Here is a 20,860-nt window from a genome sequence, read left to right as displayed (position 1 = left end):
AATTTTCATTGACCTCTTGCTGCCAGGTAAAGAACAGCGACCCAGCAGTCAGCAGCAGGGGTGCCTGGGACCCAACACACGTTCCAGTCACTTTGTTTCCCTAAGGTGAGAGCAGGGAAAACCTAAGCCCAGCGCAAAAGCGTACTTTCACCCCATACTCGCCTAGCTTTGATTTCTAGCCCATTTCTTGATACGACTTGATACATTTATCGGGAGTTCCTATTTTTCCATCGTCAGCTCCAGGCTCTCTCCCACACTCCCAGCCTCGGTAGGATGGCCCAGCGCCCGGCCACGCCAGCCGATTTCTTTCCTGATTTTGATCCATCCCCCGCCCCCCGGGGGGGAGGCACCCTCCCACTCTCACGACAGCTCAAACCTGACTCCCAACGGGGGAAATACACTTACATTTATGAGACACATCAATTATCCCAATATGTTTTTATTGGCTAAAGACAATAAATAAGATAAAAACTATTCAACTAATTAGAAAATTAAAACTATTTAACACAAGATAGGAACGGAGTTCCCAGGGTGAAAACATACAAAGAGCAAATGACATTTGGCACAAATGTTTGGCTTGGGAAAATAAAGCAGCTATGCGGTAACACCTCATCTGATAAAATGAGAAAAACATTCAAACCCCACTGTTTGCTGGGGTTGGTGACACTGTAAATTAATATAATATTTTCAGAGAACATCCTGGCAATATGAAAAAGACACTTAGGACAAATCATATAATGACCCAGTAATTCCAATTTTGGCACGAACACTCAAAGAAAGAGACTTTGTAAAAATACGTTTTGTTTGTACTGTTTCTAATATGAAATAACTAGAAACAACTCACATGATCAGTAAATAACAGAGAAATAGTTAAATAAACGATATAATTACTAACGCAATGCGATTAAAAATAGTTAGGCTATGTGAATACATGGAAAGTCCACATGAAGTTAAGGCTAAATTTAAACACTTAGATTATAGGGAAATCCCTGGTGGTCCAGTGGTTAGGACTCTGTGCTTTCACTGCCAAGGGCCCGGGTTCGATCCCCGGTCAGGGAACTAAGATCCCACAAGTCGCACAGCACAGCCAAAGAAAATAAACACTTAGATTATAAAGTAATATGTAAAACATAGGTCAGAAGTAGATAAAGACTTTGAGAAAGACAAAAGCTTTTCTTCAAGACACAGTAAACCTTCTCTTCTTCCCTGGGGCTGCCTGTTACCCACTGTTACCCACCGTCTACCGATTCACCTCTCTTCAGAACCTCCCAGATCCATGGAGCTCTCTCCTGTTTCCCAAATCAACCAATTATTTTTCCCTCATCCATGGAATCTTCTCTATCATCAAGGAAAACAAAGCTTCTCTTTTCTTTCTTTTTTTTTTTTTTTAAATTGTGTCAAATTTCTTGGTGCAAATTTCTATTTATTTATTTATTATTTTTTGGCCATGCTGCATGGCATGCAGGATCCTAGTTCCCTAACCAGGGATCAAACCCGTGCCCCCTGCAGTGGAAGCTCCGAGTCTTAACCACTGGACTGGTGGCGGGGGACGGGGTGGAGTCCCAGAACTTCTCTTTTCTGTCCCCACTCTCTTGCAAAGAATGTCTGGCTCACAGATCTCATGCTGTATCAGCCAGCTGAGTTAGAGACAGAAAAATCTTAGAAAATCGAATCCCTAGGTGAGCCATTTGGCTTTGCTCATTTCCACGGTTACAAACTTGACCCTTCTGGCCACAAACCAGATCCTCTGTTGTCTAAAGTGCTGGGCTCTCATTCTCACTTATCAGGCCACTCAGTAGATCCAATCTGGGGTACCCTCCAGCTGTAACTGATAGGCTTTGAAAGAAGCACCACACAGCTACTACTGATGTTACCTGACATTAAAAGATTTGCTTAAACTGATGCTAGTGACATTACGTTCAATATTCTTCTAGGCAGTGGATTTGCGACAGCAATATGACGGAAAGATCACTCTCTAAACACTGACCTAACAATGTTTGTATTGGATGCAAATTATTGAAAAAGAGAAACTTGGAAAGACCCCACCAAAAAAGCAGGTGTAACTGAAAATGTTAATACTTTCAGATGCATGAACGAATGAACCTAAGACTGGAGAGGGGAAGAGATACAACTCCAGCAAAGCTCAACCTCTCCATAAGAGCATTCTATGAACAAGCACATAGAAAACTGCAAGTCAGGAACGACCCAAGTGACCTTCACCCTGGGATCAGTGGGGTACGGTGGCACACATGCAGGTCAAGACACTGGCTTCAGTCGTGGCTCTCTACCTAGGAGACGTGTGATCTGGGGCAGTGAGTTCATCACTGTGGTCAGTCTCTTCATCTGATAGATGATAATGACATCTAACTCAGAGGGTCATGTTTGTGTTCAAGCCAGATGTTGGGGAGAGTATTTCAGACTGAATCGCTATACAGATGTTGTACAACAAAATATATAAGTCTCCTGAATTATCAAATATGATATATCATATTGAACAGGGCCTTGAGGTTGAGCACATTTCCTTATAACCAGAGTCCCTGCAACCTTGTCGTCTGTTTTTGTTACACAGAGTAACAGGTACACGATTTCGGAAAGACCTACCGTTTCCGGCTGTCTTATCACACACTCTGTCCACCGTTAACACTTAGCCATGAGGCTGGAGAGAGCAGGAGATCATGGTATGAAGGGATTAAAAGAGAAGCCCGAAGATTTTGTCCCCAGGGATCTTGAGGAATAAAAACAAAGAAAAGGGAGAAATGAGGCTTGGGGGTGTACATAGATGATCTCAGATGTACTTCAACCACCTTGTGGGCTGACGGGAAGGTAAGTGAGTTAGACGGGATGTGGGGAATTCCAAGGCAGAGGGGTCTTGCCCCACTCCCCCAGACAGGGCAGGCTTATGCTAATCCAGTTGGAACCCACAATGGTCAAAAGGGCAGAGAACCGTGGTCTAACCAAAAGATCTCATTCACATATCTGAGGCTCCTTCAGCACCCAAGTAGATGGGGACCGAGCTGAGAGCCAGCAAGGGGTGGGGGACACACGTGGTGGCCTGATGGAAGGCAGAGCAGGGATTCTGGGGGAGTCAGAAGCACCACTGAGAGATGATCTGAGGGCAAGTTGGCAGGCAGATGGATCACTGAACACCTGGTGACCCAATGGAGACCCAAAGTCAGCCAAGAGCATGAAATTTGGCAAAAATCAACAGGTAGTTGACCTTTTTGAAATTACAAGTTCTGAAAATTAAAGTAGGCTCATTGAAATAAAAAACCTCAAAACATAAACTCTAGACCAGGGACAGTAGAAGAAATAATGAATTGTCACGGACTGCTGAGGAATTAGCCCAGAATGTAGGAAAGAGCAATAAAGAGATAATATGAAAGAGAGGTTAGGAGACATGGTGGCTAACTGCGAGGTTCCACCTGTATCTCATAGACATTCAGAAGCAGAGAACAGAGATACTAACAAAGGCATAATGGGTGAGAACTTTCCTAAACTGAAGTCATGAATCTCCAGATGGAAAACTCACACCAAGGAACAAACTGGAAACAAAACAAAGCAAACAAATACAATGAGACATAATAAAACTCCAGAAGGTCAAGGAAAATGAGAAAAATCTTTAAAAGTTATGAGAATTAAAAGATGAATAATTTTCAAAGAATTACTTCTCAAGCATCTATAAATTATAAGAAACTACAAAGCAATGTTCAAGGAGTTGAGGAAAACTGTCAGCCTAGAATCCTGTACCCAGCTATCATTCAAGAGTGAAGGCAAAATCAAGACATGTCAGAATACAAATACTAAGAGAGTTTACTACCAACACAGCCTTTCTTTCAACAAGGATCCAGTACTAAATAATCAAATTCAGCAATAAGAAAAGTGAATTAAGATGGAAGGAAAATATGTAAGAAAGAATATATAAACTATATTGGCAAATCTAATTATTACCTGTAGATACTAATATGTATTTTCTGTGTGTTTAAAAATATTTCAGTAGAAATCCTAGATTAGTGCTGCCCTATAGAATTATAACACGTAATTTTAGATTTTCTAACAGCCACATGAAGAAAGTGAAATTAATTGTAATAACAGATTTTATTTAACTGAACATATCTAAAGTTTTATCATTTCAACATGTTATCAATATCCAAATTATTAATGAGATATTTCACAAATTTTCTTGGTACTAAATCTTCAAAACCTGGCATGTATTTTACACTTACAGCACACCTCCATTCAAATGTTAAGTTTTCACCAGGAGTACCTGACCCTCTAAATATGTTAGAGATCATAAAGTTTATAGTAGTTTCACATATCCAGGTTGTTGCAAACATATTTAAAATTTTCCATAATGGAATCTAATACCAGTTCTTAAATTGATTAAAACTAAAATTTTAAAAATTCAGCTCATTCTTTCTCATTGGCTAATAGACTCATGCAGTTAATGGCTGCCATATTGGATGGCACAATTCTAGACAATAACAACCGCAAAAGATGAGAGGAGGGGGAACAGATCATCCTCACCCCCAGCATGGGAGGGTCCTGGTTTTGTTCTGGAGAATGATACTGACACAGAGTCATTTTAGACTCTGTTAAAACAAAATTTAAAGACAGGCATTAAAAATTTTAAGAAAATAAGTAAGATCTATAAACTTAAAAATCAGGAGAAATGGAATAAGGCAAATTTTACAATCAAAGGCAGGGGAGAAAAAAGCAAACCAAAGGGAAACACATAATAAATAGAAACCACAAAATAAGTCATTAAAAAAGTCCAAATATATTAGTTATCATAATATACCTAAAGAAATTATATTAATTCATTATAATGTCAAGTAACAGAAGACATAGAACAATACAGGTATATGATTCCACTTTTACGAATTTTAAAACAAATCAATATTATGGATTTATATGTGACATATACATCATAAACATATAAAATCACGGACTGGAAGGATACACACCAAATTCATGATCATGCTTCTCTCCAGGGAGGCTGACAAGGGAAGGGAACCAAGGGGGTGTTCCGAAGTTGAACTTTATCTGTAACATTTTATTTTTAGAAAGATCTGAAGCAAATAGGATAAAAAAAAGTTCAAATGTGTGAATTCTGAGTGATGGGTGAATAGGTATGTTATATTATTTCCTGAATTTTTCTGTACTTGAAACCCCCTAAAAAGATTACCAATATTAAGGGGGTAGGGGAGTGGAAGCAAAGCCCATTTGGCAGTGCCACATCTACTCCCAACACAAATTCCATGACTATTAGTGCTTTCTGTACTCCTTTTTTTAAAAGAGTTATTTTCTTTATTTATTTTTATTTTTATTATTTTTTTTGGCTAAGCCATGCGGCGTGCAGGATCTTAGTTCCCCAACCAGGGATCAAATCCATGCCCTCTGCAATGGAAGTGTGGAGTCTTAACCACTGGACCGCCAGGGAAGTCCCAGTGTTTTCTGTATTTCTTAAATGGCTTATAAGTCTGGCCCACACACTGCCTCTTCCTTTTCTGTTCAAGACATACAATTCATAGTCATTTCATTGTGCTGATATGAAGGAATCTGGAGCTGGGTAAAACAGGAAGCCAAGAGCATTACAAACGTGAATTCAGAACTGTCCCTCTTGGGTGAGTGTAGGATGAGAGACGGGCAGAGGGAGCCCGGCTTCCTTCAGCAGCCGACCAACTGCACTGTCTCCATTCTCCCATCTCACAAAGATGCCTGGGTCCTGCATCTGAAGACACGGAAATGCACTGAAGGGGACACAACAGTGTTTCCTTAAGATAACTGTAGCAGCAGCCCTTCTCAGGTAACCAAGAAAAGAAAATTGGAATTTTCATTCTGTAGACCATCCACAGGAATCAACAGGACAAATTACCAACTGTTGAGCTTCTCCTGCTTCTCCTTCCCCTGGTAACAGTGGTTACCACCTTACACAGGGGCTCTTGTGGGGGTCGTGAACCCAGTTTTCTCGCTCCAAACTCAGGAAGGTATCAGAGAAGATGAGAAAATCCTTATAGCCTTCAACAGTTGCTTGGGAACAGCAAGCACTACATGGCCTTAGCCTCCAAGTTTGTCTCTACAGAGAAAAACATTTGAGGGTGTGGCAGGAAACTAGGAACAAAAGGCTAGTACCTCCTGGTGCCATATTTCTCAGCCACAGGAGAAAGAGCAGGGCTCAGGGTTCTCAGCAAAGAGTTCTGGACCTTGTATTAAAGTTCCAAATAGTCTTTACTGAAGTGTAGGCTCTCAGAGTTTTCCTTCTAAGATTTTAAGTGACAAGGGCTACTGCTTATAACTTAAGTGAATTTGTTGAGAGCCTAGAGTACCTATGAAATTCAAGTAACCATCTACCAGCAGCTATAGAACAAATCCAGTCTCAGCTCCTGGGTTATCCGTGCTGATGCACGAAAGCTGGGAGCAGACGTAACCCTGCAAACAAACCAACAACCACTTCTTTTCACCTGGGGAATGTATTACTTTGAGGGGACTTTTCTCTAACTTGCTGGTCAATATGTTTAAATTATGATTATTTTTCTTTACATTTTCTTTTAAAATCAATTTACATTTTCTGTTATAAACCTAAGGCTGGAGAAAAGAAGGCAGTCCACTAGTAAGCTGGTTAGAGGAGGAGAAACCATTCTAGGACAAAAATCCAAACAACCTACCCCGAGAAAGACTGAAATGTGTCCATAACTAACTCTTTACTTTTCTGCTAAAGTTAACACATAAACACTTGATTAATATAATCAATCAATCAAAACATAAACTACTTGATTAATTCCCCTCCACAAATGGAGGCACTGTCCAGGAAATTCTTATGAAGTTTTCCGAATACCAGGTACTTCCCTTAAGCTCAAATATTCACATATTTGAATTTGACATATGAAACAGACACTGAAAATTTTATTCAAAGCCACAAGGACCATTGTTTAACATCAGCATGGCTGCTTTTCATTCGTGCTGTAAGTATATGTTTGGGATCCTCCAATACTGCCTTGCTTTCTTTAAAATAACCCTTAAAAATCCAGCATTTAGGATTGAGAGATCACATGCAAAGGATTAATAATCAAACTGATATCAAATTTCATTCTTACCTCCTTCCTTGCTTGCGCCTATTAATTTCATCAACTTCTATAAACCCAAAGAGCTTATTAAGGCCATGAGGCTAGTATGTCTTCCCCACATAAAATTCTGTTGTTCAAGATAAAAGTAATTGAGTAAGAACTCTGCTTTAGAAGGCTTTGGCTGAAACGATGTAAACAGCAACTCTTCTTTTCTGAGAGATACTTTTAGGGAAACTATCTCACACTGTACTCCATTACAAAAGATAACTGGAGGCAAAGAAAAAGCCCTCTTCAAGTATGTTCAGTGAACTTTTCTTATATAAATACACATAATTTAATACACATAAATACACATAATTTAATAATGGAAGTATATCATTAATAGGAAATAATTTAAAATATTTCACACATCTCTTTGGTCTGAGCTGCCTCTTTCATGACAGCTATCTCTTCCTCCCTGTTGTGTGAATGGGATCGTGGGCGAAGGTCCCAGCTGAGGTCCGAAGCCTGACCCCAGTCTGGCTTGTATCTTATGTCCCTGGGCCTGAGTTTCTTCATGAGGAAAACGAAGAGGATGGACCCGAAGCTCTCACTTGCCTGACTTTGTGAGATGCTCGTGTACATACTAACCACATTATGTAAGTGTCTAGGACAGAGATGCCAGGTATGGGAGTCTCAGAAAAGGACACGAGAACAGACCCAAAGGAACGACCATAATCTCAGTAAACATGGATTCTGTACTGCATTCATGTGCAAGACAATGATCTGAATGAGTTCATCTCCTCATTACAATCCTGTGAGGTTGGTAAACAGTATCATGTCTATTGTCTAAATGCGGAATTGAAGCCAGAGAGGTTAGGTAATCTTGCATCTTGCAAGATAACCTAGCATCTTGCCCAAGATGACCCAGCTGGTAATCTTGCTGGTCAGTGGAAGAGCTGTGATTCAGAGCCAGGGAGGCTGGCTCAGGTTCACGACTCATCCACTACACCACTCTAAGTCGTTTCTGCTGGCTTTCCCAATTTCAAAACTGTGTGCAGATCTGGGATGCTAGGAGAGCAAAGCGCTTCCAGGGTGGGAAACATCTTAACCTGTAGACCCAGGCAAGCAACACATAATATGTAATGGAGTGTTTCCTACTCCCCCTCATTTGTGAGCCTCTTGGAATAGCAAGACACAATTTCCCATTACAAATATTACATGTTGATTGCTTCCATGTCCTGGCTATTGTAAATAGCGCTGCAATGAACAGTGGGGTGCATGTATCTTTTCGAATTATGATTTTCTCTGGGTATATGCCCAGGAGTGGGATTGCTGGATCATATGGTAGGTCTACTTTTAGTTTTTTAAGGAACTAAATGTCCATCGACAGATGAATGGATAAAGAAGATGTGGTACATATGTACAATGGAATATTACTCAGCTATAAAAAAGAATGAAATAATGCTACTTGCAGCAACATGGATGGACCTAGAGATTATCATACTAAGTGAAGTAAGTCAGAGAAAGACAAATATCATGTGATATCACTTATAATGTGGAATCTAAAAAAATGATACAAATGAACTTATTTACAAAACAGAAACAGACTCATAAACTTAGAAAACAAACTTACGGTTACCAAAGGGGGAAGGTGAGGGGGTAGATAAATTAGGAGCTTGGGATTACCATACACACATTACTATGTATAAAATATATAATCCATAAGGACCTACTGTACAGCATAGGGAACTCTACTCAATATTCTGTAATAACCTATATGGGAAAAGAATCTGAAACAGAACAGATATATGTATAACTGAATCACCTTGCTGTACACACCTGAAACTAACACACATTGTAAATCAGCTATACTCCAATATAAAATAAAAATAAAAAAAGATTAAACTTACAAAAATAAATTTTTGTCAGATAATTCTAAAAAAAGTTAAAAATTAAAATTAAAATAAATAATATTGCATGTTGACAAAAAAGGAAAAAAATTACATGTTGAGATGCACATAAATGTACTATTCTGGGTTTTTAAATGGTCACACACACAGACACAAGTATTTTTATCTCACTATTAAAAGTAAAGGCAGCGGCTTCCCTGGTGGCGCAGTGGTGGAGAGTCCACCTGCTGATGCGGGGGACATGGGTTCGTGCCCCGGTCCGGGAAGATCCCACATGCCGCGGAGCGGCGCAATGGGAGAGGCTGCAACAGTGAGAGGCCCGCGTACCACAGAAAAAAAAAAAAGTAAAGGCAACACACCAAATCAGTTCTATCATTTTTAACAGTACTTTACATTTCTCTGTATACTTTCACCTTGTTGCTGTATTTGATCCTCTCAGTAGCACTGAGATACACAGGGACTGTCTTAATATTCCCATTTTACAGATGAAGAATAGAGACTCGAAGAGGTCAAGTGACTTTCCCCCAATAAAGAGTTGTGGAGACCACACTAGACCCCAGTCTTCCAACTTTTACACCAGGGATTTTAAAGGGATGTTATCAGATAGTTACTTTATTTTCCTATTTGCTCAGACATGAGTTTATTTCTACTAAATGATAAACACAGTTATGATGTTTCTTATATTTTTGCAAAATGAATCAGCTAGCTCTGATGTGATGGACATGTGACCACTCAAAGGGGGAACAGTAAAATTAAAAATTTTAATTAAGAGAAGCGATAAAGGAAAGCAATGAGAAGTGGATAGAAAAGATACAGTTAAAAACTGTATTATGTGGCATATATATGAAACTTCAGAAGAAGTCTTCAAAGCTTCACACGTTGATCACCTCAAGCCTTTGGTATGTTTACCTCCTACATACACCAGGCCCAAGACTCACAACTTCCTGCGAAGTAGGATTTAACAAATTCTGTCCAGTACTGTACTGTAAAAAGCCACAGCTTGTACCCAATAAAGAAAAAACAAAGAGAGAGAAAGAAAGAAAAAAAAAAAAATCTCTTGGGGTAAACTTTGTATTTACCTTTGTATGGGGTCAGAATAATAAAGATATAATTTTAAAATAATATCCCTTTACATCTTTTAAAAATAACTTTTGTAATTAAACATGAATCATTTGGTAATCCAGGACTGTGAAATGAAACTCCATCCAGTTCTAGGTCCAACAGCTTTGCTAAACTATGAGGTTTTTAGCACCTGCTAAAACAAAACACCTGCTCATTTTTAAAATCCAATGTGTAAGCAATGGTGGCTTAACATTTACATTATAACCTCTCAATATATTGTATAATATGCAAGTGTGTTTACATGTTTCTGGTCACAGGGGAATATCCCTATTATTTGAAATATAACAAATTAACGAAGACAATACACCTTAGAAATAGTAACTCCAGCAGTTTCATGGTGGAATTTGAGAAAATATGAAGTTTTAGACCCTCAATACTCAGATACCAAGGCTTGGATGAGGAAACGTCATATATATACCTTGTATATGACCCTACAGTCCATTAGATCCTGAAACACCCAGAAGGCTTCATGAGAACGTACATCTTTCAGAAGCCAGAGGCCTGGACCCTGAGGGCAGCCTTAGGGCATGATCACAGATAATAATGACTTGTGGGGTACCTTCCTATGACTGGTACCTAGAAACAACGACATCAGCCTATATCTTAATAAAGACAACATTTTAAACAGATGGACACGCACACATTTACATAACTCCTGAATCTTCCCTGTTTCATTTGTTGGGCACCTCGATTTAAATAAAAATACACGAGGCCAACAGAAATAAATATTTACGGGAAGTACTGTGGTGTCATGGTTAGGAGAAAAAGCTTGAGTAAAAGAGGGCTGGGGTAGAATTCCTGGCTCTGTCCCTTCCCAGCTGTGTGACCCAGGGGAAATGCCTTCATTGCACTAAATCCCAGTCTTCTCACTGTGGATGTGGATGGGACCGGCCGCAGGGCTCGGTGGTTCAGAGCACAGGCTCTGAAGCCAGACAGCCAGGACTGCACTCCCGGCTCGGCCACCCGCTACCTCTGAAGATGTCAGTGTGGAGAGCACACACCTGACCGGGTGGTTGGACGATTCAGCTCATTAACGCAAAGTGCTGGGAACAGTGACTGAGTCACAGAAAGCCACCTACATGTTATTTACTGTGAGATGAGGACAGCCTCGCAGGACGGCGGGGAGAATAAAATGAAATAATATGAAATTGCATCGTAATACTTGCCACACAGGTTTATTTCTAACAACTTCACATATTTTTATTTAATTTTTATTTTATTCTAACGACTATAAAGCACAAAGCTCAGGTCCGGTACAGCCAGGTATTCAATAAGTGGTAGCTATTTAAATTTTAATGGGAATAAATATGTGTATATATTGTTACAGATATAAGTTCTTCTTAAAATATTAAATTTTGGAACCAATTTTGAGATTTAAAACCTTTTTCTGTATCTCCCTACTTCTGATTATGCATATCATTTACTTTCTGGGACTGAACATGCATTTGCCTTGGGCGTATATAAATGGCCCTGTTTCTGGACATGCTCACAAGATGTAAAAAGACTGGACTCAATAAATACCTTGACCAGGAACCCACACATGATTCCGCTGAACTCTTCCAAGAACGCAGTTAAATGTACAATAAATAAGCAGCCAGTGGGAGAAAATATTCAACATTTTGATTCGGTTCGTTATCTTCAACACTGATTTTTAAATTACTCAGGAGACTAACATCGTATTTCAACATACCAGGTACTGTGAAAGCAGACAGATTAAACGGTGTTTACTTCAGTCGCCATTTCCAAATTGTACCCCGCAGGAAAGTGGAATCTATTTAACTTTGGTGTAAACAAAGGCAGTGCTTTAGGGGAAAAAATATAGGAAAAGAGGATCACTTGGTAACTGATTTGCCAAGGGAATTCTAATGTTATGTGGCAATATTTTTAAGCATAATTTTTTCTCTGAGAAAAATCAACCATGTAAAAATGCACCAGATGAAAGCTTATGTTCTTTCAAAAACACTACCTACTCCTATAACTGCAGTTAACTGGCCGTACAGGGTGAGATCTGTGCACCATTGGTCCTACAAAATGGAAGCTTGGCTTATCAGAAGCCTGTTATTTCACTGTAGTTCTCTTAATAATTAAAAATATCAGCACTACAATAATGAGTATCCATTGACCGTCTCACACACGCCAGGCCCTGTGCTAAGAACTGTGCGTTCACCATCTCATTTAATGCCTCCAACGACCCAACGAGGTAGAACATATTTTCAGCCCAGTTTTGCAGATGAGGAAACCGAGTCTCAGAGAATTAGGAACTCAGAAGCTTAGGGAGGAGTTAAGTAACCTGCCCTAAATTACACAGCTAGTAAACAGTAAAGCCAGGCTATATTGGACTATCTCCCCAACAAGGATATGAAATAATTAAAGTTACTACCTTCTTCCCTTGAAAACAATTCATTCATGCACTCGTTCAGCAAACAGTTACAGTACCTGTGCGAGGAGAGGCAGGGGGATTAAAAAAAGACCAGAGCCACCCAAGACTTCATGGTCAAGTGGAATTAGAAGGATTACAAAGTTAATTCAAAATTAGGTAATCAATCAAATAACATGTGTCAACTTAGAAACATGGTCCCAGACAACCACCTTTTAAACACAAGAGGGTGGTTACAGAAAAGCATAGGGGCCAAGAAATCACTGAATCTTTACTAATGAGGGTAGCTACCATACACAATCTAACCCCAAATGTTGGAACCGGCCTTGAATTTAACTTCCTTCTACTTCAAAGCAAGCAAGACTTCAGAGATCACCTTTATGAACAAACTAGCACTGATCCTCTTGTGATTTAAAAAAAAGAAACTATAATCCCCAACCCTTTTTTTTTGCGGTACACGGGCCTCTCACTGTTGTGGCCTCTCCCGTTGCAGAGCACAGACTCCGGACGCACAGACTCCGGACGCGCAGCCTCAGCGGCCATGGCTCACGGGCCCAGCCGCTCTGCGGCATATGGGATCTTCCCGGACCGGGGCATGAACCCGTGTCCCCTGCATCGACAGGCGGACTCTCAACCACTGCGCCGCCAGGGAAGCCCTCCCCAACCCTTTTAACCAAACAGCTTTCTGCCAGTGTTTTTTCTTTGGACACAGAGTCTGACCAAACTTTTGAAAGCTCAGAGCTCATAGTTTTTCTTGTGGCTCATTATCACTTCTTGCCCTGAATTATGAACACTGACTGTATATTACGTACCCCGTCAGACTGAAAGATCCTTAAAAATAAGGGCCTTTACTCATTCACTTCAAAAAGGGTTGGAAAAAACAATAATGCGCTTACTTTCCCAAGGTGATGGTACTTTGCATAAAGGTGATGCTTGATAAATGTTTATTTAACATGAAGTGAGTGAAAGAATGAATAAAATGTATAACCCTGGCATTTTGGAGCCTTTACTCAAATACAGGTTTCATATCAATATTGGCGCAATTAAATTCAGCAAGTATTTATGGATGGCATACTACATAGCAGGCCCTTTCACATTCAGACTGGGTAACTCAATACGGCTAAGAAGGCAGTTCTCTCCAAACTGACTTACAGATTCAATTCGATCCCTATCAAAATCATGGCAGGCATATTGTAGAAATTTACAAGTTGATTTGAAAATTTATATGGAAGTGCAAAGGATGTAATAGCCAAAACAATTTTGAAAAGGAAGAACAAAGTGAGGAACTGACATTACCAGTACCAAATCTTACTATAAAACCACAGTAATCAAGATAATGTGGTATTGACGTATGGACAAACCTATAGATAATGCAACACAACTCAGAGGATAGAAATCGAACCTTTACATTATGATGAATGATTTTCAACGAAGGTCCCTAGGCAATTCAGTGGAAAAAAGATGGTCTTTTTAACAGGTGGTGCTGAGACAGGTAGGTATCCACATTGCGCACGTGCGCGCACACACACACACAAAAGAATTGAAACCCTTAACTCATACTATACACAAATGTAATTCAAAATGGATCATAAGCCTAAACATAAGAGCTAAAATTATAAAACTTCTAGAAGTAAATATCTGTGGCCTTAGATTAGGCAAAGATGTATTAGACAGGACACCAAATGGATTCCATCAAAATTAAAAGGCTTCTGTTCTTTGCAAGACATCAAGACAAAATTTCTTTAAAAGCCATAGACTGAAGGAAAAGATCTATAAATCGTATATCTGATAAAGGACTTGTGTCCAGAATATATAAAGAACACTTACAACTCAATAATAAGATGAACAATCCAATTTCAAAATGGGCAAAATATTTGAATAGATGTTTCACCTAGGATATCCATTATGCTAGTAAACACATGAAAAGGTGCTCATCATCATTAATTATTATGGTAAATTAGACTAATTAGAAGGCTATAAGCAAAAAACCCTGACAATACCAGCTATGAGCACAGATGTGGAAAAACTGGAACCCTCATTCACTGATGATACAATTACTTTGGAAAACAGTTTGGAAGTTTCTTAAAGATAGACTTTCATACCACCCACCAGTTCCACCCTTAGGAAACTTCCCAAGAGGAATGAAAATATGTCCGTGCAAAGACTTACATACAAATATTCACAACAGCGTTATTTATAATAACCCCAAATTGAAACAATCCAAATGTCCACCAACTTGTGAAAGGATAAACAAAAAGTCGAATACCCACACAGTAGACTATTATTGGGCACTAAAAAGGAATGAGGTTACAGATACATGCTAACCCATGGGTGGACCTCAAAAACACTACGCTGAGTGAAAGAAACCAGACGTAACGGACTACATACTGTGTGATTCCTTTTATATAAAATTTCCAGAAAAAGCAAATCTATGGAGACAGTAGGTTAGTGGTTGTCTAGGACTGGGGTGGGAGTAGGGACTGTCTGCCAACAATGGGAGAGACCTTTCTGGAGTGATAGAAGTAGTTTAAAACTGGATTATAGTAATGATACACAACTCTATAAATTTATTAAAAATCACTGATTTGTATACTTTGAATAGATGAACAGATTTTATGGTAAGTACATCATACCTCAATAAAGCTTTTTTTTTTTAAACGAAATTATACCCCCATCCACATTGCTTGAGAGTTGCTGAAGTGTCAGTGTCACTAAGCACTGGGCAGTAACACTTCCAATCTTTTCTTTAAACCAGACGGGTTTTAAAAACTCACATCTCATTATTCTTAATAATATACTATTCTCTGACTTTTAGTAAAACTAAACATTTTCATCTATTGAGTCTGTTATTTTCTTACAAGGATATACATCTTTTCCATAAGGACATGTGAGCCTCCTTATCTTTCTAAAATAGCACACTATTTTCAGTGATACGTGGTACAAATTACTTTTTCCCCAGTTGTTCATAAATTTTAAAATTTTGTTAACAGAGTTTTCTTTTCTTTGCCATACTGACATATTCATTTTTATGTAGTCAAAGTCATCTCTATTTTCATTTACAGAATCTGTCTCTGGTGTTATAATATGTGATACTCCTTTGAAAGATTGATCAGAAACCTTGAGTATTGTTAGTTAAGCATCCCACGTGCCAAGCCCAGGGCCTTTCTACTTTATGAAAAGAGATAAAACGTAATTTCAAATCTCAAAGCTAGAGGCAGACAGACTTTTCCTCCTTAAACCTTTATTTTAACTGTAAAAAGAGACTAGGGTTTACATCGCAAATTCCTGGAAAACTGCCTCATTAGAGAAAATTTCTGATGTGATCCACTAGACATTTCCAATAGTTCCAGTGATGAAGAACTGGAAAAATAAAAAGAAGGATGTGAAAATGTGTTTGCTACTCATGCCAGGACCATGGCTCTAGGACTTGCTGGCTGAGGTCTCTGTGTAGACCATCAGGTCATCACATAACAGCGTGATCTCTGTAAGCATTCGTGGATGTCTGACCAGAACAGTCTAGAACTCAGTCATTCACTGTCCCACCACCACCTGAGTCTAGGAATTAGTGGGTGGTGACCCACCACCCATTAGGTAATGAATAGAGGAAACTCAACTTTATTTAAATCTCACCAACTTGGGAAGGGATGGAACGCTAACTGAAGAACTCGTCACCACTGAGGGCTATACTGCTTCAAAAAATACTCCCGCAGTTATAAAAACCATTTGGTTTCGTGTAGTTATGACTATCACACACGAAGATATAGATAAAACTCACAAAGGTAAGACAGACTCAAGGATGTATTGTACAACACGGAGAATATAGCCAATTTTTTTGGTAATAACTGTAAATGGAAAGTAACCTTTAAAAATTGTATAGGGCTTCCCTGGTGGCGCAGCGGTTGAGAGTCTGCCTGCCTATGCAAGGGACACGGGTTCGTGCCCTGGTCCGGGAAGATTCCACGTGCCACGGAGCGGCTGGGTCCGTGAGCCATGGCCACTGAGACTGCGTGTCTGGAGCCTGTGCTCCGCAACGGGGGAGGCCACAACAGTGAGAGGTCTGCGTACCGCAAAAATAAATAAATAAATAAATAAATAAATATATTTAAAGAAAAGAAATGTCATAAGACTGTTTTCTATTAATGTGGATACTGTGGCCTTCGAGGTACAGTATATACCTGAGGCCTGGTCATGTTGAGATACAATCAGAAGAGGCAGCCAAATGCCTGAAAACAGAAAATGCCTGCTTTTCTCTTTGTATATTTGAAACCACCCCCCGCCAACACACACTTTCAAGACTGGCCCCAGTTCAACCTTCTTTCTTTATCTATCCTACAGCTTTTAGAATCTATACTATGTATTCTGGGACATATATACAGGCTTAATATCATTCAATTGTTTTGCGGCCACTACCCTTACCACCTCATTGAATTAAACAGAAGCTCCATGAAGGTAAACTTCATATCCCTATGGCATGCAAGCAGTGCTAGGATTCCAGATGTTTCTACTGACTTTATTAGTGCTGTTTCTTACTCTGCAGCCTCAACAGTGCTCATTAAATAACCTTTCTTGATTTCTGGGAGAAGTTGAAAAAAAAGGGGCCAAGATGGTTAAAAAAAGAAAAAAAACATTGTGGGGACACTTTCGAAACTTATAATGTACAACAGGCAGTGCTACAGCCAAGAAAAAGATCGTGGAGCAATATGTACATGATACCCCAGCTTCACAGATCCTGCAGAGCAACAGACAGACTGGCTCCAGTTCTCTTCTTTGCTTCTAGGCAGCCTTTACCTAATGACTATTGGTTCCTATGTAAGTTTCCGTGACCTCCAGGGTTCCATGAGGCGGCTCCACGGTTTGCCTTGTACATGGGATGGCCATGGAAGCCATGTTTAATTTGTGGCTGCTCCTGGCCAGGTACCCGTCCAGGTCTTTTGGCCATGGGTATAAATGAAGAGCATTTCTATTCATCAAGGAGAGCTTTCCCACCTCTGAAAACACTCTGATGTCCCTAGGATGCCACACAGGTGCCTGCATACAGGTCTTCCCCTAGTCCCAGGATGCCTGGCTAGCTTCTTTATGGCTAGCTTCTTCCCTGCCTTCTAGGGAAATAAAACAATAGTTAAACGCCAGTTCCTCTACTGCTCTTCTTTTCTTCCCTTCTATTTCCCTAAGAGAGGTGGGCAATGAGGAAGAGTAAGAGTAATGGTTTCACCAACTCTGACCCTTGGACAACAAGGATTCTGGCACATCAGGGTCCATTATAATAAAGAATTTGTGCACCTCTAACCTACTATTTGTCTAAATTTGTTATAATTCCCAAGAAAGGAGATGGCATCAACGCACTCAGCAACCCATTTCTTGGTGACTCTAATAGAATTCCCAGCTTCGTCATTAAACCAAAGATAAAATGCTGAAAATTGTGGTCTCATTCTAATATCCTCGTTCTAGTAATGCAAAAACAATACTTTCATAAAAATTAAGTTTCAATAATGAACCTAAATTATTAGTACTCAATATGCCATCCATCTTCTTAGGCTGGGAGTCTCTTTGCATTTCAAACTCCTCTTGACACACCCACCACTAAATGAAGAGAATGAGTAAATAATGTCTGAAAATAAAGCCTCTAGACCTGCAGCATCTCATTAAATCTCTGGTACTAGCCATTGGTTGTTGAGACCCTTGGGTAATTCCTGTCTCTAAGCCCCAGTTCCATGGAATATCCCTGTCAAGGTTAAACGAGAGGATTAAACTAGATGTTAAATCAAACTCTGCCCACACTATGAGGCACATAGTATGCGCACAATAAACTCTAAGATTTTTTTTAAACTTTTAATAATAATGTTTTTTTAAAAATGGAGGCGACAAGTTTCCACCAAATTCTTAGTAAAGACAGATAAAATGGCAAAAGCTTCTGTATTTTTAAAGCTTCAATATTTAAAAAATAATTCAGTCATTTACACACACACAAATCATTCCACCATCTTTAACGGATAAAGCAGAATATTATTTGCCCTTTTGCTTCAGATTTAACACCCTAACTGGTTAACAGCGTTGGAAACACGAGGGCAAGGCATTTTCTTAGACACAGCCGCTACACAGCGGTTTTGCCTCGGGGTGGGAGGAAAGCCTTCCCTTCCTCCCTGGGACAATGACAAGTCGCAGCCGGACTCCGAGGGAAACGTGCGTCCCCATGCGAGTTACTTGGTGTCCGGGGCCTGTGCGGAAGGGGACATAATAGTCCGCCAGGAGTGACCCCAGTGCCCCCTACACACCCAGGGGCGCGGGAGCACGCAGACCCCGCCTTCCGGGACCGAGTGTGAGTTTGGGTCCCCGCATCGTACCCGGTGGCCCCTGCCCTTTGCAGCCACGGAGCGCGCGCCCCCGGCGGCGTCCCGTCCTGCGTGTGGCCAACTCCGCGGCTGCCGCCGCCAACTGCGGGCAAGTCCAGCCACCCCGGCCCCGCCTGCGCCGTCCCCAGCCCTGCCTGACACTGGAGTTGGTACATACGGGTCTGCAGCGCAGGCGAGCAGGGGAGTGAGCGCTATTTTAAACATGGCTTTCCCTCTCCTGTAGCCTCAGAGCCATCGCTGCGCACCGGCGTGGGCACGGCCCACATGGGAATAACCCCGACATCTGCCCGACTTATTGGATTCATTTTCGATCTCCCTATGCGTGGACTTGTTCCCCACCCCGCGCTGCTTTTCCTCCACACTAACCGCAACCTAGCAGTTTGTAAAGAGGAAACTCCCCTCCTGGAAGCGGGGGTGAAAAGCGCTTTTGCTTCTTGTTCGAGGTGGAAACCATTCCGGCTAGAATGAGTTCAAAAAGAAGGGAAGCCGGGTCGCCGGAAAGAAAGTAACATTCAGAGATCGATGGGGACAGAGGGAGGGCGCAATGTCTGCAACAGGCAACTGAAAACAAGCACTGAAGAAGCAAAGAGACTCGCAACCCCCGAGTTACTACCGAGTGCACTGCACGCCATCCATTGCAATGACAAGATTTGCTGTTAGCGCAATTTGAAGGCCTTTGAAATGTTTTTTGGTAAGACTTACCTTTCTCTTCGGCATAATGACGTTGGTGAAGCTAAAAAGTAAAGCAACGGGCTGGAACTGCTGGCACCGCCGCTGGAGGCTGCCCCCGCCGCAGTTGTTCACGCGCAAGGCTCGGCGTAGCCCGGCCTCCGGGACCTGAACCTCCGCGGCTCCCTCCAGGGGCCCTCTACTCGCTTGCCTCCCCGCTCCTCCAATGAGGAGCCCCGGCAGCCGGCCGCGAGGCCCCATTGGCTGCGGCAACGTTCTAAACTCCACGAGGGCACGCCCATCTCCGTGCGCACGGTACGCTCTGTTGTAGTTTCCACTTCACCGAAAAAAAAAAAAAAAAAAAAAAAAAAAAAATCTGCCTGGCGACTGAGCATGCCCAGTTCAACTAGTAACCCCCAAGCCACAGGATCCTGTAGTTTCATTGTTTTGCCGCTCCCTTTTTGGATTGTGTCAGTTGGAAGTGTAGGCCTTCATAAGGAAGAAAAAGAGTAAAGATGGACACATTAATTTTATAAGGTAAATGTATACACAGCAGGCACTTTATATAGTTTCCTGTAAAAGCTTGTAATGAATGCTGTGTGATGGAGCGCTGTGAAAGTGGGAAGGTACCCTTATCTGGAAGAGTCTGGCAACCTTTAAGGGTCTCGGTTTCCCCTTCTAGGTTTCTAGTGACAATAATCCCTAAAATTGCTTAGGAATAGTTTCCTGAAATCTGATTACAAATCACTCACTAATTCAGCCACCTTCAAACCAGGCTTGAAGGTGAACAGAGTTCACCTTCCATATTTGTTATGGAAATTAGAGAAGACTGAAGAAGGTCAGAACAGATTATTTTATTTTTGAAACATATTTAAATGACAATTTAAATATGCATAATTTAATGTTTCTCAAAGTTCTGCAAGGCATTTAACAGGCATTGCAAACACTTCTGAATTTATGAAATCATGCTTACCCTGATACCAAAACCAGTGAAAAACCACAAAAGTAAAGAGAGCTACAGACCAATATCCCTCATAAAATAGACACAAAAACCTTGAACAAAATTTTAGTAAATCAAGTAGCTATAAATGAAATATAACTTTTAAAAATTGTGAATCACCTCTATGTTGTATACCTGGAATCTATATAATATTGTACATCAGGTATACGTCAATTAAAAAAGTTCTTTTTAGTAAATCAAATCCAACAACATTTAAGAGAATGACCAGTTAAGTTTATCCTGGGAATGCAAAATTGGTTTAACCTGAAAATCTGTCAATGTAACTCACCGTATTGCTGGAATAAAGGGGAAAAAAACCCCATCAGTTCAATAGATACAGGAAAAGCACTAGTGAATGGTTAAGCAAATTATGGTAACTACATACA

General features: G+C 40.5%; 1 protein-coding gene across 3 annotated transcripts in view; it reads right to left on the bottom strand.

Annotated features, from left to right (window-relative positions):
* Nucleotides 1–19,856, bottom strand: part of HMGN3 (high mobility group nucleosomal binding domain 3) — a 31,947-nt gene extending 12,091 nt beyond the window's left edge. The window contains exon 1 of one of the 3 annotated variants that reach the window (XM_060030316.1): nucleotides 19,508–19,856. In XM_060030316.1, the coding sequence (XP_059886299.1) occupies nucleotides 19,508–19,735 (228 nt within the window). In that variant the 5' untranslated portion in view covers nucleotides 19,736–19,856. The remainder of the gene's footprint in view (nucleotides 1–19,507) is intronic. The other 2 variants (XM_060030317.1, XM_060030318.1) reach the window with 2 other exon arrangements.
* Nucleotides 19,857–20,860: the final 1,004 nt, after the last annotated feature.

The sequence above is a fragment of the Delphinus delphis genome, chromosome 14 (genome assembly GCF_949987515.2).
Source record: "Delphinus delphis chromosome 14, mDelDel1.2, whole genome shotgun sequence".
In the NCBI taxonomy this organism is placed as follows: domain Eukaryota; kingdom Metazoa; phylum Chordata; class Mammalia; order Artiodactyla; family Delphinidae; genus Delphinus; species Delphinus delphis.
Note: the sequence above shows the minus strand (reverse complement) of the source record. Positions and strands in the feature narration are given on the sequence as shown.